This window comes from Prionailurus viverrinus, chromosome D3 (assembly GCF_022837055.1).
Source record: "Prionailurus viverrinus isolate Anna chromosome D3, UM_Priviv_1.0, whole genome shotgun sequence".
NCBI lineage: Eukaryota > Metazoa > Chordata > Mammalia > Carnivora > Felidae > Prionailurus > Prionailurus viverrinus.
The window spans coordinates 77510383-77527427 of NC_062572.1; the positions used below are offsets into that span (position 1 = coordinate 77510383).

General features: G+C 50.1%; 2 protein-coding genes across 2 annotated transcripts in view; both read left to right on the forward strand.

Moving 5' to 3' along the window:
* Positions 1–5267: 5267 nt before the first annotated feature.
* On the forward strand, positions 5268–6014 carry LOC125148678 (proline-rich protein 2-like). The gene has a single exon (XM_047826671.1). The coding sequence runs from the start codon at positions 5268–5270 to the stop codon at positions 6012–6014; it is 747 nt and encodes a 248-aa protein (XP_047682627.1).
* Positions 6015–13766: 7752 nt separating this feature from the next.
* ONECUT2 (one cut homeobox 2) overlaps positions 13767–17045 on the forward strand; it is a 44909-nt gene continuing 41630 nt past the window's right edge. Inside the window, exon 1 of the mRNA XM_047828257.1 lies at positions 13767–14994. Coding sequence (XP_047684213.1) covers positions 13767–14994 — 1228 coding nt within the window. The remainder of the gene's footprint in view (positions 14995–17045) is intronic.

The window sequence follows — 17045 nt, forward strand, 5'->3', positions numbered from 1 at the left end:
CCTTCATGTGGCAACTCCCTGCATTCTTGGAAAACCTTAATTATTAGGATCAAAGTCAGATATTCTGTCACTTTTACCCTTTAGTCCTAAGACTGCCGCAGGGAGCAGGAAAAACTTCTCTACCCTGTCTGCCATGTGACAGCTAGGCAAATATTTGAAGTGGCAATCACATACCACATCATTTGCCTCTTCTCTAGGCTAAACATTTGCCCTAAGTCTTCCACATAAAGTATAGTTTCCTCTTCCCTCACATCCTGAGAGCCCATACTAATCTCTAACTTATCAATGTGTAAAATAAAGCAAGGCAGCTAGAGCTAGATAAATCTCCAGCCCAGAATGCAGGGGACCTGTTATCTTCCTTGTAAGCTATATATCATGTTTTTAGTAACACATCCTACGATTACGTGTGTGTGCACGCGCGCGCGTGCACACAGCATAATACTTTTGGATTGTTTTGCATTTATAGTAAATTAATCTCCCCATCTTTTCACACTGCACTGCTGTCACAATCCAAGAACCTCCCTTGATTTATATTTGTCAGTCTCAGTAAAGGGCTTTTGTACTGGTCTTTGTTAAATTACATCATGTTAGTTTTCATTCCAACATTTACATTTCACTTTGAATCTCGACTGCACCTTTCAGTATATTAGCTACGGCTGACAGCTTTGTGTCACCTACAAATTTGACACCTTCAGTAAAGACTTTAATAAAAATATTGAACAAGATAGGATCAAGAGCCCTGTGGCATGCCACTGGAGACTTCCCTCCTGGATGGCATCCTCAAGTGCGTAACATCTAAAACAGGCAATAAACTTCATACACAAATAATAATACCAAGGTTTACCGGACAGGTACAGAATGAGCAGTAAGAAAAACAAATGCTATACAGAGAAGAAAATAACACATCTCAGAACCATCACACCAGGCTCTACATTTTAGTAATTAATTTCACAGGTTTCACTACAATAGGGCATTGAAAAAGATGTCTCTCACTCCTGAAACGTGCATATATATGTGCTAGGGTTGCAACATAAAATACATTTCCTACTAAGGATCTCACCCAGAAAGTTTACAAACACAATATTAAAGGCTGAGCAGGATTTGAAATGTCATAGGGAAAGGGGTAATTAGCAGAGGAAAAAAATCTTACCCCATTATGGATCAGTAAACTCCTATAGATATGACTCCTCATGCTGCCAACTTGGCTCCACCTACCCCACCCCAAACACCCACTACTGTCAGCAACCCCAAAATGCAAAAATCAATATTTTTAGTACATATGTTTTTAAATGACTGATTTGCCAAGGGATTATTCATTTTTAAAATGGGTCATACAAGGGTGTCTGCCTGGCTCAGTCAGTGAGTCGATAGAGCATGACACTCTTGATCTCTGGGTTGTGAGATCAAGCCCCACATTGGGTGTAGAGGTTACTCTAAAAAACTTAAAATAAAATAAGATAGGTCATACATAGGGCTCATGTACAAAGCAACTGACCCTGGTTTAATATGGGTTCATTTGCTTGACACCCAGTTTTTTTTTTTTCAGAATACCAAGAATACAAAATATCCAGGGTTGCCACTGTTTGCTTATATTGTGTAACAAACCTAATGTTAAACATGACCCTTGAAACTGTTCCCACATCTTTCCAGCCAGGACGCTTTGATGATATAGTAAATATCACCATGGTTCCACCTTGAAGAAACAGGGTTTAAACAAGGATTTTGCTCCGTCAAGTAATTTTGCCCACATAAAACTTAAAATTCTCTTCAAAAGCAATACCTGTCAACAATCTGAAGTAAATATATATATAAAAAAACATATCTCTGAAGCAATTCTAGACTCCCCAATTACTTTAAATCATGACAGTTTCTGTTCTCTCACTTTGTCTTCTATTCCTTCTGCCTTTCTTGGTCTGAAAATTAGTTACAGATAGGAAAAACCCAGAATGTAATCTGAAACCGAAAGCAACAAGCCCATTCACTGAACTAAATCACTTGTAATTAGAAATAAAAGAAAATTCATTTATGAAAATAAAAATCCTAAAAGCTTTTTGGAATATGAAGTTAATCATTACAAATGCATCCCATCAGAAATAGCTTTTTAGGGGCGCCTGGATGGCGCAGTCGGTTAAGCGTCCGACTTCAGCCAGGTCACGATCTCGCGGTCCGTGAGTTCGAGCCCCGCGTCAGGCTCTGGGCCGATGGCTCAGAGCCTGGAGCCTGTTTCTGATTCTGTGTCTCCCTCTCTCTCTGCCCCTCCCCCGTTCATGCTCTGTCTCTCTCTGTCCCAAAAATAAATAAACGTTGAAAAAAAAAATTAAAAATAAAATAAAATAAAATAAAAAGAAATAGCTTTTTAAGGCGGTAAGCTCCATAACTAATTTTAGAATAGCTAAAAGAAAGCCCTCAGAAAATTAAGGCAATCACCATAAAGACCCCATTTAGATAAAAGGGGATCTATATTAAATCAGACTGGAAGCATGGAGAGGACCTCAGAGAGCATCTACAGAACATAGACCACAATCACACAGGAGACAAGAATAGGACTGGGACCGAAATACAGGGCCCTTTCTCCAGTTCCAGAACTTGTTTCTACCACACTCTTGACCTTGAGACTGAGGGTGATGGACCTGACACAGCACCTCCTACATCAGTAATTTCTGACTTGTGCCTCCTGACCAACATCCAACCATACCCAAAAGACAACAACAACAACAAAAAAATAGGGGCGCCTTAATGACTCAGTTGGTTGAGCAATCGACTCTTAATGTCAGCTTAGGTCATGAGCCCAGAGTCATAGGATCCAGCCCCTAGCCAAGCCCCGTTTCAAGTTCCACACTGAGCGTGGAGACTGCTTAAGATTCTCGCTCTCTCAAAGTTACTTTGGCTTCCATTCAAGATTCTCTCTCTCTTTCTGTCCCTCTGCCCCTCTCTCTCCCACTCAGCGGTCTCTATTAAAAAAAAAAATAGAAGAAAATTAGGAAAGTTAGCCCATTACTTTGAGATGGTATCTGAATAACTGTTTTTCCCCTCTTTTATACAAAGAATATAAAAATTCGTGCAAGTATAAAACATTTTAAAGTATATTTTAAATGTATTTTAAAGATTATATTATTTAATAGTAAGTATTATAAATATGAATATTTTAAAATATGAAATAAAATATTCCACTAAAATACAGGATTCATGAGGGTAGGGTCCATATAGAACTTGTTTATTGTTCTATCCCCAGCACCTATGTGGTAACATATTTCTGGGTGCTTTTTGTTTGTTTTCTGGGGGTTTTTTACTGCCCTTGATCCAAATATCATTCTTATTTTAAAGTAACTCCCTACGGTATGCAGTGTCAGTAGAACGCAATGACCCTCTTCTCACCTTCTCATAGTTAGGGAGGCATCCAGCTGGTTCTTGTAGAGGCAACGTAAAAATACAGGGATAGCAGAGAAGTTACTCTTGGCTGCAGCAACAGAGACAGCAGCACCAGCAGAGGCTGTCTGTTGCATGGAGTGACCGTGACCCTGCTCTAGCTCCTATTCTCCCCTGGTCCTTACTTGTTTTCCAAGCTTGTACCTCTTGCATTTCTGTTGCTTCTGTGAGCTACCTGGTTTCTTCCATGAAAATTCTTTTCTAAATACTCAGTTGGTTTAAGGCAGCTTCTCTTGTTTATACCAACAGCTCTAACATGCACATAGTAGGCATTCAATAAATATTTTTTTAAATGAACAAATCAATGAATAAATCAATTAACCATCATCATAGTTTTCTGTATAACACTTAGAGTTTTCAAGAACTCGCCTATATTCTGATTATTGCATCTGGTTGCTACCCCACTTATGCTCCAATATTTAAATTGCGATATTTAACAAAGGCAAATTCTTCTTGATGCAAGAGTCAAGTACAAAAAAATTATTATTTTAACTAAACTAGGACTAGACGTCATTTACCAAAGTCGGCCATGATACCTCATGGTGTCGGTTACCACTATGAGTAATGCCATTTAAGTAATAAGTAATTTGATGAAGTAAAAGTCTTTGAAAGAGAATTTTAAAATAAGAGCTAGGGAGAAAAACTAAGTATGAGCACGAAAAATAAAAACTGTGAAATAATTTTATTCAAAAGAAATTAGATTTGCAAACAGCATCAAAAAACAGGTGTAAAAAAAAGGCAACTGAAACTTCAGATACGAGCTGACATTCACGGGGCACACAGTGGGTGGAAAAGTTCAGGGACTTTGAAGGAGCTGTGTCTGCAAAGACAAAAACTAGGTCCTCTTACAACACAAAAAAATCTTTGCTTTAATCAGATAACGCTATTTAACCTTACTTGGTTTGTGAATTCTTTAAAATGTTTCCATTCACCCCTCCTCCACTCCCCTGAAAGCTGAAATCAACCATAACTCACTCCTTCCACACAAAACCCCCTGATTTAAAAGGGGAGGGGAAGGACTAATAGCAAAAACTGAAAATTAAATATCATAGTTTTGTAGCACATGTATGTAGAATACTATTCAAAGGATTTTCAGAAATCTTTCAAGCCCAGAATCAACTAAATGGAAAATTCTGAGGACTTTTCACATTTAGACTCAGGAACCATGTTTGAGACATGTGTATCAAAACATGACGTTTCAGAATTGCCCTAAGAAATTCCACTTCCTTGTTACAGATTTACATTGATAAGGCAAAGAATTTAACACCGTGCGTTGTGTTTGGTTTAGGTGGACACAAAGCCCCGAGACCAGGTTTCCCCTGTCTGATACCATTACAAAATCCATTAAACCATCTCAGTAAGCAAGAGAGGAAAGGCCATTTTGTGTTCAGTGACCTATACTCAGCCCCATGGATTTTGAAGCAGGCAATGTAGTTTTGACTCTATATCTGATCTCCAGGGAGCCTGGGCACAACTCCTGTCCGGATAAAGTCTGAAGAACACCTTTCGCCAAGAAAAGTAGGTAGTAAGCACTTAAAAGTAGTTTTATGAAGAGACCAAGAGAAAAATGAAACCTCGGGAATGAGGACTGTGAAACTCTCATTATTTCAGCTCCACGTGGCCTATGCATTTCCTGTATAATTTGTGATTCCTATAAAATGTGGTCATTTCAAACTGTGATGTAAAGACGACCCAAGAGGAGAACACAAAATCTACACACCGAAAGACTACCCCCTGGCTTCCGGTGCTTTTCTGATGTAGATTTGGGGGAGGGGGGGAGCTATTCCTACACTACTTGGATGTATCAAGTCCCTCTACATTTTCGTGTCAATAGAACCATAATGGCTCCTTCAGCACGTACGGTCCACACAACCGCGTCCGCTCCTTGCTCTGAGAACGCACAGATACTCCTCCTCAGGACGACATTCCTGGCCCCGATCCTGAGCGAAGGAGAAGCAAGGCGCACGCGCTGCCCTCGGGGCTCCTGGGTCCCGCCTCGAGGACACCCAGACTTGTTGCTCCGGCGGCGGGAACTCACCATTACGGACCGCGTGCGGCGCGCCCTGCCCACGAGGAGGACGGCCTGTGCTCGGAGCCGGCGTCCCGGGCCCGTCGTCCCGCGGCGGCCCTGCGAGCCGGTGCGCCTCGCGGGGCCGGGCCTGGAGCGGGCGGCGGTCCTACAAAACCCGCGCCCCGAGAGCGGGGACCGGAAGCGCCCGCGGTCCGCCCTTCCGCCTCCAGAACGCTGGCGCCAGGCCTGGGGCGCCTGCTGGGGGGGTGGCCCGGTTGACCCCGGGGGAGCGTCTCGCCACCTCCCGCCCTGCGTCTTCGCCTCCCAAAGGGGCGAGCGCAGCCCCCACCCCGAGCCCGCGCCCCCCCCCCCTCCCCCCGCCGGGCCTAGCTCGAGGAGAGGAGCCCGAGTCCCGGTGGCCCGACCCTGCCGCGTGCGCGACCCGGGCCGGGGCCGGGGGGTCAGGCCAGGGCACACGCTCGAGGGCCCCCGTGGGCCGGGCCCACTCCCCTCCCTTCCCCGCACCCCCGCGGCCTCCCCGCTCCCGCTGGCTCCAGGAATCAATAGTGACCGCTGATTTTTCACGACAATTGCAGCTGTCTAATTCATCAGCGAATAATTAAATCAGAAGCAGCCAGGCCTGCTTTGAGCAGAGCCGGGTTTGGCGTCGGAGACTAGGGGTCTCCCCTACCAGACCCCAACAAACTGGGGGCCCATTTGGGAGCCAGGAGGGCAACCAGGGGACAGGCCTCGCCCCGTGCCGCGGCTGGGAGAGCGGCTCCGTGCGAGGAAGGAATATCCCGGCGTGGGGAGTAAGCGGGGGGGTGGCCGGGGGACAAGCAGGGCGCTCCGCCGCGGAGCTCCGTTTGGGGGCTCATCCCAGAGCGTCCTGGCCCGCAGTGCCTGGCGTGGGGCTGCGCTTTCCACTCTCCTCACGCTGACTTTGCGAAGGGGGAGGAAATCACCCTCGGGAGGCGATTTGCCTTTGAGGAAGATGGAGAGGAGCAGAGAGAAGCGCCTAGAAACGGCATTGATTTAGACATCAATCCTGGCCGGCTCCCTCCGCCTCCCGAGCCGCGGGGCCGCGCAGCCCCCTCCCCGAGAAGCCGCTCGCCTCCGGCCCGAGGCCGCCGGGCTCCGCGGGGCTGGCGAGGGCGGGCGGAGCCCGCGCGAGGGCACGGCGAGCCTGGGGAGCCGCTCGCAGCCTCCCGCGCCGCCACCCCGCGCCCGCAGCCTCGACGCCCGCCTCTGCGCCGCCGGAGCGGCCGGCGCGAGCACCGCTTCGCCACGGCCAACAGGTCTCCCGAGTCTCTCCCGAGTCAGGGGCGTCGCCGCATCTCTCTCGCAGCCGGGGCAGCCGGACGCCCTTGGAGCCCGAGCTCTCCAGAAGCGGCCAAACCACCTGTGCCTGGCCAGGCCCGTCCCCGGCGCGGGTCCGAATGGCCCGCGGGACCGTGTCCCGCTCCTCGAGCCACCACGGCCCCCACAGTAACTAAACAGCCTCGTCTGAACCCTGTGGTCGGCCAGAGTTGCTTTTTCTTACACGTTTGGAAGCGAAACAATTCAAAATTCCTAAAAAGTAGCATCGAAGCGATTTTCCAAAATAAAACGCTCCTGAAATAATCTGACTGTGCTATATTACTTCTGATCGTGTTACCTTGAAGGATCAGCTCAGACTCACTCGGTCATTTCATTACTTTCCGAGCTAATATGCACGGAAACTAAAAAATACATACCATGTGATTTCTTTTAAAAGAGATAGCCTGACTCGCATGAATATTTTAAACCCCTCGATTGGTTTTGTTAGTTTTCAAATAGATTATCTTTAGAAATCGGAAATAATATTTCTCAAGTTTAAAAGCTGGCTAACTCTTGATTTTTCAGTACTCTGTGCCCCTTTTCTGATTACATGGTAACCGAGACAACTGAAATTACACAAAAAATTTTAAACTCTCCTATTTTCCTAGAGAGAGGAAGTGCTAGGTATTTGTATTAATGCCTAAACAATATTGAAGCCTCAATCAAAAGTGGTTCTGTCCAGAGCAAATAAATGATCGTCTTAAGAAGGTAATAAATAAAAAGCGATGCCCGTGTTTAGTGTCTCAGGGCAACTTGAAAACAGCTCCGCTTTCAGAGAGTTAAATTTGTCCTTTTTACCGTCAACTGCAACTTTTGCCTTCCCTTTGAAAGGACAACAAAAAGATTTCACGCGCAACTTGGCCTGAACAAAAGGACCTCACGCCAGTTTCTCTTTTGTGGGGTGACAACGGGAGGAGAGAAAAACTTTATTTTAAGCATACACGAATTGTACTTTTGGAAACCCACTGTTAAAAGGAAACGCGACTGCGGATCCACACAGCGTGAAACCGACGCTACAGGGCTTTGGGGGAGAAAAATCGTAGGACAGGTACGGAAGGAAGGCCGGTGAGCATAAAACTCATCTTCGTTCTCAGGCTAACAAGTTGCTTTATACAAGCGCAACGTTCTTGTAGAGGAAGCTGTGTTCCTGTGAGAGCCGTGCTCCAGGCTCCTCGCTTCCCCACTATTCGCCCAGAAAAAAAAAAAAAAAAAGAAGAAGAAGAAGAAGCCCTCTGATCTCTGCAGTTTCCAATCCTCAAATTCCCCTTCACTTTTTGGAATTTCATTTTCTCCAACCGTTAATTTTTATCTCCCACCAGCTTCTGCACTGGGAGCAGCCGCGAAAACAGAACCGAAGGGTGGCCCCAGAGAAGGTTGTGTGGTGGGCCCCGAATTCGGGGGAAGAAAAATATCCTGGGCAATCCCAGCACTCAACTACGGCGACAGTCACCTTCTGTCCGTCTCAGAGGCCCAGGCTCTTACTTCCGCCCAAACTCCTCCCGCGAGGGGTCGGGAAACCGGGAGAGGGCAAGAAGGGAAGACGGAAATGTGTGTGTGCGCGTGTGTGTGTGTGTGTGCGCGTGTGTGTGTGTCCTTGAGAGCACAAAACTCCAACAATCTCCTGTCTGTGGGAATGGAGGGGGAACGATCAAGGTCTGCAGACCTAGTCCCAGTCTTTCTTTAAAACTAGGCAGGTGGACGCTCTAGCAACTTAGACCTGCGGAGTTCGGGATTCTGGCTGTCGCTGCTCTTCCAGACCCGCAGCCCCGGGAGCAGGTGCTAACTCTCTTCCGGCAGGGGGTCTCCTCTTCCTTCTCCCCGCCCCCAAGCCCGCCCACTCCCCGCGCCCGACTACTGAGGCTGTGATGGGTTTTGCCCCAGCCCAGCCACCGCGCTGGACTGGCCCCGCAGCCATGCTCCCCACCCTCGAATCCAGGCACTGCTCTGGGGGCCCCGAGAGAACGCTCCCCCAGCTGCCAGAACTCCTGTGGCTTCATTTTTCTTTTCCTAAGAGGCCAGCTGAGTGTGGGAAGAACACTAACACACTCCAAGTGCTCCTCCACCCCGGCGCAGAGTGTCGACCAAAAAGTTAAGGGCCGTCCCTGGCAGCTTACAAGTAAAACTGGCTTTTCCTTTTTTAACCAGATCGACGCAGGGGAGACGAGAGTTCAAGTAAAAGGACCCGTTTTGCCTCACCACCTAAAACACTTAGGGGGAAAAAAACAAACAAACACCTTTCCTAGATTTAACTGGAATCTGCAGAGTGTCAGAGAATTTCTGAGCTGAGAGGCACAAGGGAGTTAGTGGTGCTGGGCTTCGGTTTTAGTTTTCTTCTCCCTGTGCTCAGCCTGCGCTTTCGGGCAGAATAAAATTGAAGCTAATGGAGATATCAAACAGAGCCACAATTCCGAAGACTCCTTTTTCCGCCACAAGCACCCACCGTCCATCTGCAAGTGTAATCACAGAGACTTGCGGTGTCTTCATCACTATAGGCTCCGGAAGAAAAGGGGGGGGGGGGGAGGAGAAATTTCTCCGTCGTTAAAAGGAACCCTCTATTATCACCATTATGATTTGTGTATAGCAACATAAGAATTTCCCCCCTCCTCTTAAAATTCTCCCACAATATTGAGACAGCATTTGTTGTACGATTCATACAAACGCTTGAGGCCTTTCTGGAAAACCATTACCATTCAATGGCTAGAAAATTGCTCTCCTTCCTTTAAAAAAAAAAAAAAAAAAAGACAGGCTCAGCAGCAGCTACCACGGACAACAAAAACTTTCTCCTGCATAATCCTCGCCCACGGAATGACAAAGAAATGATATTGACTTACCCCTGAACGGATGAAGTGTTTGATAAGGGGGGGACTTTTCTGAAGATTTCTTTTCGGGAGCTGCACAGACAGCTGCAATTCATGGGCGACACTGATTGCCAGAAACGCTATGGATTGGCATGGGGTCTGCAGCTCACAGATCCTGATCAATACCCCTACACTCACACGCCAGATGGTTTGGGGAAGGACAAAAATAAAATAGTCCAAATCAACCCACCATTATGTCTTTTTGTATTGCTCTGATAAACCTAGTTGCAGCACAAATGTGTTCTGTCCAACACAAAACCTTCCTCAGCATTTTGAACATTTGGGTAGAAATAAACAGCCCCCCCTCTTCTTGGGATTTGGGCTGTGGTTACTGTTTTTAGTAAAAACAAAGCTGTTGGGCCCCTTGTCCAGATTGGGTTTACTTGTAGTCTGTTTATTTTAATGTGGGGGTTTTTTTGGTGAATAATTTATAGGGTCTCTTTTAATTGAATGTTCACCTTTCTCTCCCTCTCAGAGCCTAAAAAAATTTTTTTAATGTGAAAACACATATGAAAAGCTCTGACAGTAAAAATGTCCAGTCTATTCCCATAATTGTTAACTAAAGTTGTTTCTTTTATAACGCACTAGCTTACATTTGTTGTCAAAGCTGCATTTTATTTACAGACTTCTTCTTACTCATTTAAGTGTCTGATTTTGAAGAAAATTGGACCTGGGGATGTGATATGTTAAGAAATGGATATCCTAATCCTGATATAATGGCTGGTACAACCGTCCACGTTTTAATAGTCACGAACTAGCACTCCTGCTACCAGATTTCTGCACAGTCTATTTGTGAATCAAATGCTGAGGAGAGGAGGGAAGAGGAGCGTAACTTCAAATTAAAAAAAAATTCTGAGTTACACAACTTCTGAAGGTTAGAGTACGTGTGCTAAACAAGGGACAGTCAGAAAGCAACTCTTCCTTTTATTAGAGAAAGAAACATCAAAGATATTTTGAAACACGCTTGAAAATCTTATTAAAACTGATATTCTTAAAATTATCTTCGGGTAGAAAATAAATTTTTTTCCTTTTTAGAAAGAATGGGAAAGGGCATGCAAGACTAATTTAGTAAAAATTAAGATGCTGACTAAACATGCACATTAATTTTCCTTTTAAATGGGTTTTAGGTTGAAATACAAAACCTCAAACCATCATTAAGAAAAACAACGTGAAAAATCTGCTTTAATCTAGCCCAATGAAATTATACACAAAGAAGCCAATACGATTTCATGATTTCCCTGAGATCGCCAATATTGATCGAGGGAAGGGGGAGGGATGGTGGGAGAGAGGGAGGAGGGAGAGAGGCAGGGAACAAGGCAGCGAGAATATGCAACTCACCTTTCAACTCTCCAGCACGTGACTGCTCCCAGGCACACCAAAATGCAATTCCCAGGAGCAGATTTATCTTGGTAGCCTGGTAAATGAGTTTATCATTTTGAAAAATTATTTTAATGGAAATCTACATATTCAGGTTTCTGTATGGAGGCAATGCCTACTCGAGGTCCCAGCCCGGGGTCATTGGCCACTCCTTGAGCTTGGAGCCGGAGCAGGGAAGGCTATGTTCAGCTTTGGGTCCCATCAGACGGACTCTTGCCCCAGCCTTGCTCCTCTCTTGCCCTATTTCAGTCTCTGAGCACTCCTAGACCAACAAGAGGTTGCACTCTTGTGAACTTTTGTTCAACTCGGTAAGTTTTTAAACATTAACTGTTGCAAATAATCCCAAATGTCCAGCTGCCATTTGGGGAGTGAAAAGAGAGACAGTAAGAGAAGGTTGAGGGGGAGAGGAAAGACAGAGAAACAAAAAAAAGCAGTTATTTTTACCTGTCTAAATTCGTGACATTCAAGATGTGAGCAGCTAGAAAAGTATGTCTAGCAAAGTAGAGGACCGTCCACTTTCTTACCCAGGCTTTGATATCACAGAGCAGAAGCTACTTGAAAGAATGATGGGCAAGGTATTGGACAGACCTCAATAAAGTTGATCTATGAATAACGTCACTGTACATTCATGTGACAGGATGGTGTGGGAGGCGGTGGATTTTTTTTTTTTTTTTTTTTTTTTTTTTTTGCTCTGTAGCTAGAAGGGAAAGGAGGGCAGCCGCAAAAGGTCACCAAGACTAAGAACTATTTTCCAAATGAATCAAACCTTTCTCTAGTACCAGGAAGACACATACAGTATCTCAGGCTGTGTCCTTGTTTTCTTATCAAGTTTTCTCTAACAGCTGGAAGTGGTTGGAGGGGGCTGTCTTAAGGAGACCCCCTGCTCTTCTTTTGACAGCTGATCAAAAGAAAATAGGTCACGCTTCTCAAACTTATGTCCACCCTGTCCTTAATTACTGTCTCTTTAAACAAAGGCAACATCTGCGCAACCTCAGCTAGCTTGAATCTTCGGAGGCAAACAGAGCGCAACCTGCCTTAAAAGAATCTGTTACTTTTAAGGGTTTCAATGCCCGGTAGCTCCCTGTCTTCAGCCACCCCTCCACCCCCACCCAGGCCTCGGAAATCTCCACCTTCTTTCTCCGCAGCTCCACTTCCAGTCCCCGACCCAGGATTACCAAACAACGGAAATTCTGGATAGACGAAGGTGCACTTTTGAAAGCTGCGGCTTTCGAGCGTTTTAAAAGTCGCCAGGATTCTTGTCTTTTCAGAAACAAGTTTTGGATACACAGATAACGGGCGAGAGTCCGTGTCATCTACCCACAGCCGTAACCTGAGGTGTTCCTTTCTAGGGATTCGAGAGAAGCGCGCGCGCGCGCGCGCGTGTGTGTGTGTGTGTGTGTGTCTGTGTGTCTGTGTGTGTGTCCGCCCGCGCGCGCGCGCGCCCGCGCGCGCGCGTTAGGAAAAAAATCTGCGGGTGTCGTCCCGCAAGGTTTACGTACTCCCTGCTCCCAGGAGTTTGCTCACTATAGGCATCGGCAACAATCTTGCCGCACCGCCCCCCCCCACTTCTTTCCAAGTCGCTAATGGGGGGAGCATTTGGTCATCTTGAAACCTCAGCTCCTAGAGTTCTAGTTTTGTTTTGCAATCTAACAGGGCCCTTCTGAAGCCTCATAACTGGGAGATTTATGGGCTCGCCGGGTAATTAAATGATGTTATTGTGTTAACTTTGCTTGGATTACGGTGGCCCGCGCCGCCTGTGGGCTTGCGAAGCTGACCGCAGCTCCTAGGCGGCGAGGGCGCTGGGGTTCCTTTAGCCCAGTAGATTATGCACGCCCGGGTCTCGGGAATCTACCCAGCATTAGAATACTTAAGCGCCTGCATTTTGAAAGCCTAAACTACTGCCCCCCCAGCTAGAGACGCTTGAGGAAGTGGCTTGCTGGGAGACTTGGGTTTGTTTTTAAGCCAGTACGTTCTGGCTTTCTAGCCTCCAGAAAAGCTTTGGGGTGAGGCAAGGAGAACTAAAGCAATGCCCTTTTCTCCAGATCGCAGCTGCTCAAGAGGGACACAGCGAAGCATCTTTAGCATAATTTCTCTCCCTCGCTCGCACTCTCGCCTCTCTCTCCCCACTACCCCCTCTTCCCCTCCCTCCCTCTCCTTGACGTTCGATTCTAGTGGCAAAGGAGGAAAAAAAGGCACAGAGCCGTCAGCCAAACCTGAAAAGCACAGCCCCGCCCCCTCCTCAGCCATTGGCAGCCGCAGTCGGGAGGCCCGCCCCCCAGGCCAGCCGCGTACTTTGAGTGGCTGTTCGCCGCGCCCATCGGGCGCGGCCCCGCCCCGGGTCCGAGAGGCTAGGTTGGCTGCCCCGGCGAGCGGCAGAGCCCTTCTGGACAGCTCCCGCTCACCCAAACAGAAGACGTCGGCGCCGGAGCGGGCTCGGACATGGCGAGGCAGCGCGCCGGCCCGAGCGGTGGGGCCCGGTGATCCCTCCCTCCCTCCCCGCCCCCTCCCCCTTCCCGCACGCACGCCCCGTCCGCCCCCACCCCGCCCCCACCCCGGGCGCGCCCGCCTGCCCGCCCGCAGCCCGGGGCGCACACCCGCACGCACGCTCCCCCTCCACACACTCACGCACTCCCGCGCCCTCCCCCCGCTCCCGCGACCGAGCTCCGCCACGCGCGCCTTGCCAGCCCGCCGGCCGCCCCCGCCGCCCCCGCCGCCCCCGGGCCCCGATGGACTGAATGAAGGCTGCCTACACCGCCTATCGATGCCTCACCAAAGACCTAGAAGGCTGCGCCATGAACCCGGAGCTGACAATGGAAAGTCTGGGCACTTTGCACGGGCCGGCCGGCGGCGGCAGCGGCGGGGGCGGTGGCGGGGGCGGCGGGGGCGGCGGCGGGGGCCCGAGCCATGAGCAGGAGCTGCTGGCCAGCCCCAGCCCCCACCACGCGGGCCGCGGCGCTGCTGGCTCGCTGCGGGGCCCGCCGCCGCCGCCAACGGCGCACCAGGAGCTGGGCACGGCGGCAGCGGCAGCGGCGGCGGCATCGCGCTCGGCCATGGTCACTAGCATGGCCTCGATCCTGGACGGCGGCGACTACCGGCCCGAGCTCTCCATCCCGCTCCATCACGCCATGAGCATGTCTTGCGACTCGTCCCCGCCCGGCATGGGCATGAGCAACACCTACACCACGCTGACGCCGCTCCAGCCGCTGCCGCCCATCTCCACCGTGTCGGACAAGTTCCACCACCCGCACCCGCACCACCACCCGCACCACCACCACCACCACCACCACCAGCGCCTGTCGGGCAACGTCAGCGGCAGCTTCACCCTCATGCGCGACGAGCGCGGGCTCCCGGCCATGAACAACCTCTACAGCCCCTACAAGGAGATGCCCGGCATGAGCCAGAGCCTGTCCCCGCTGGCCGCCACGCCGCTGGGCAACGGGCTGGGCGGCCTCCACAACGCGCAGCAGAGCCTGCCCAACTACGGGCCGCCGGGCCACGACAAAATGCTCAGCCCCAACTTCGACGCGCACCACACTGCCATGCTGACCCGCGGTGAGCAGCACCTGTCCCGCGGCCTGGGCACCCCGCCTGCGGCCATGATGTCGCACCTCAACGGCCTGCACCACCCCGGCCATGCTCAGTCCCACGGGCCGGTGCTGGCGCCCAGCCGCGAGCGGCCACCCTCGTCCTCGTCTGGCTCGCAGGTTGCCACATCGGGTCAGCTGGAGGAGATCAACACCAAAGAGGTGGCCCAGCGCATCACCGCCGAGCTGAAGCGCTACAGCATCCCACAAGCGATCTTCGCGCAGAGGGTGCTGTGCCGGTCTCAGGGGACTCTCTCCGACCTGCTCCGGAACCCAAAACCGTGGAGTAAACTCAAATCTGGCAGGGAGACCTTTCGCAGGATGTGGAAGTGGCTGCAGGAGCCCGAGTTCCAGCGTATGTCCGCCTTACGCCTGGCAGGTAAGCACAGAGGGTCTCCTGGAGCCAGGCTGCTGTGGAGAGGGCTCCGGGGTTCTTGTGGCCCCAAGTCAGCGCGCCTAGTCTCGGTTCTTTCCTCCTCTTCACTACGCACTTCCTATTTTCTCTCGAATTTCTTTCTTCTACTGTCATTTCCTCTTTCTCCTCCCTTCTTCCATTTCTGTTCTTTTTCTTGTGCATTTTCTTAACTTCTCTCCCCCCCTCCTGTCTTCCAGCTTTCATTGACCGACCCCCCCCACCACCACCACGTGTCATTCACCCTCCCCTGAATGTGCCAATTTTACCCTCCATTTCTGACCTTCTCTAGTTGTGGGACAAGGGACGGGGGGGGGGGGGGGGGGTGTGCAGTGTTCACTAGGGGCCTTCTCTTTACAAGGCTCCCAGAGACTGAGGATTGGCCTTTTTCAAAGCCCTGTGCACTTGAACTCTTGTTGAGACAATACATTTCAGTTTTCCAGGCTGCCCGGTCTCACTATTTGGAGGCAGTTGAGGGGTTTTGCTCTTCAGAATGGAAAAAAAGTCTGCGTTCTCGTCCTACCCATCATAGCAGGAAAACTTCTTTAGTTATTAGCAGGAGTCACAATCTTGACCGCTGGGGAACGGGTGGCTAGGTTACAACAGCGCTTCCCAAGCGCAGCTCGGGCCTTGGGGTTGGCGTGGGGAGTTTGTGACCGAAAGAGCCGGCTTCGGCCAGTTCCCACGTCTCTGCCTACAGAAAGGGGAGGGTGGAAGGACGAAGGGTGGGACTAACACATTCGCCTCTACCAGGATTTGGGAGAAAAAACAAGAATGCAGAGCTCCCTGACGAACTCGCGGGCCAATGTTGCCCGGCTCCCAGCTTTTGCTGGGATTTGCCAAGGTTTGGCTTGGCTTGGAGAGAAGCTAGGCGCTCCTGAAGAGAGGTGCTGAAAAATTAAGATGCAGGTTAGTTAATGCATCTTGGCCACCGGCTACAGGCTCCGCCTTTGCATTAAGCGGACGCTGATTGTGCGCTGTAGCGCGGCTGCGGGGAGGGCTGGCGGCCCGCGGGAGGGGATGGGTCGACGCGCTGGTTACATTGTTCTGGTGCGGGCTTGGTTCTTTGTGCCTCCTCTAGCGGCCGAGCCGCGAGGTACAGCCCTCTATTGTTCTAGGAGCAAGGATACCTCCTGTGTGGGCGGCGGGAGCGAGAGAGAAGGACGCAGCAGTGGCTGCGACTGGCACAGAGTTGCGCGCTTTTGTGCGCACAGACCCAGCGCGGTGCGCGTGGCAATTGCGCTGCCCCCCTCCCCCCAGGACCTAGCCGCCGTCCCAGAGAGGCAGAGGTTCACCGCGCCCCACTGGGGAGGACACAGAGTACCCTACTGCAAGTCCGGATGGGCAGTTTCTCTTGGACTGGGCCCATCTCTCCAGATCGGTGGGCCACCAAAGGGGACAAATCGTAGTGGCAGTGATTTACATGGGTGCGGGAGGTGGTTTGTGCGTTGTGTGCGGCCAGCACGGTTCGGAGCCAGCTAGATACAACGCGCTTCCGGAGCCGCAAGCTCAGGCTTCCTCTCCCGCTCCCTGGGGCTTTCCCCGCACCACTGAGCCTGACTTATGGGGTGCACTCTACCCACGCCGGATGGGGCCGGGGGCGTGTTCACCCAGGCTTGGGAGGGGGCGTTTCCACTCTGACCGCCTCCGCCTTTGCCGGCTGTTGGAGGGTTCTGATCTTCAAGCAGTAATCGCCCCACAGTACTGATCTGAAAAGGCAAAAAAACACAAACAAGAAGCAAACAAAAAAAACTAGCTATCCCCCCTAAAGCTTCCCTAAATCGGTGGACTCCTAATACTTTTGTGTGGGTTTACTGATCTTTCTCTTTTAGCTTACTCTTCATTCTCTCCTACAATTTTCTCCTATTTGCTCTTGGTTCCTGGGAAAGATTGAGCAGTGAATAGAGAGCAGCGGTGAGAAATATACTGGAGGCTTACTGACACTTCTGAACAGTGTGGTGCCCCTTTGTCTTAGGCCCGAAAACACCCCCCTAGCCTCTCTCAGGTAGGCTGGCTTC

Excerpts from the sequence above, each read along its gene's own strand:
- LOC125148678 (XM_047826671.1), top strand. The coding sequence starts at position 5,268 with ATGGCTCCTTCAGCACGTACGGTCCACACAACCGCGTCCGCTCCTTGC.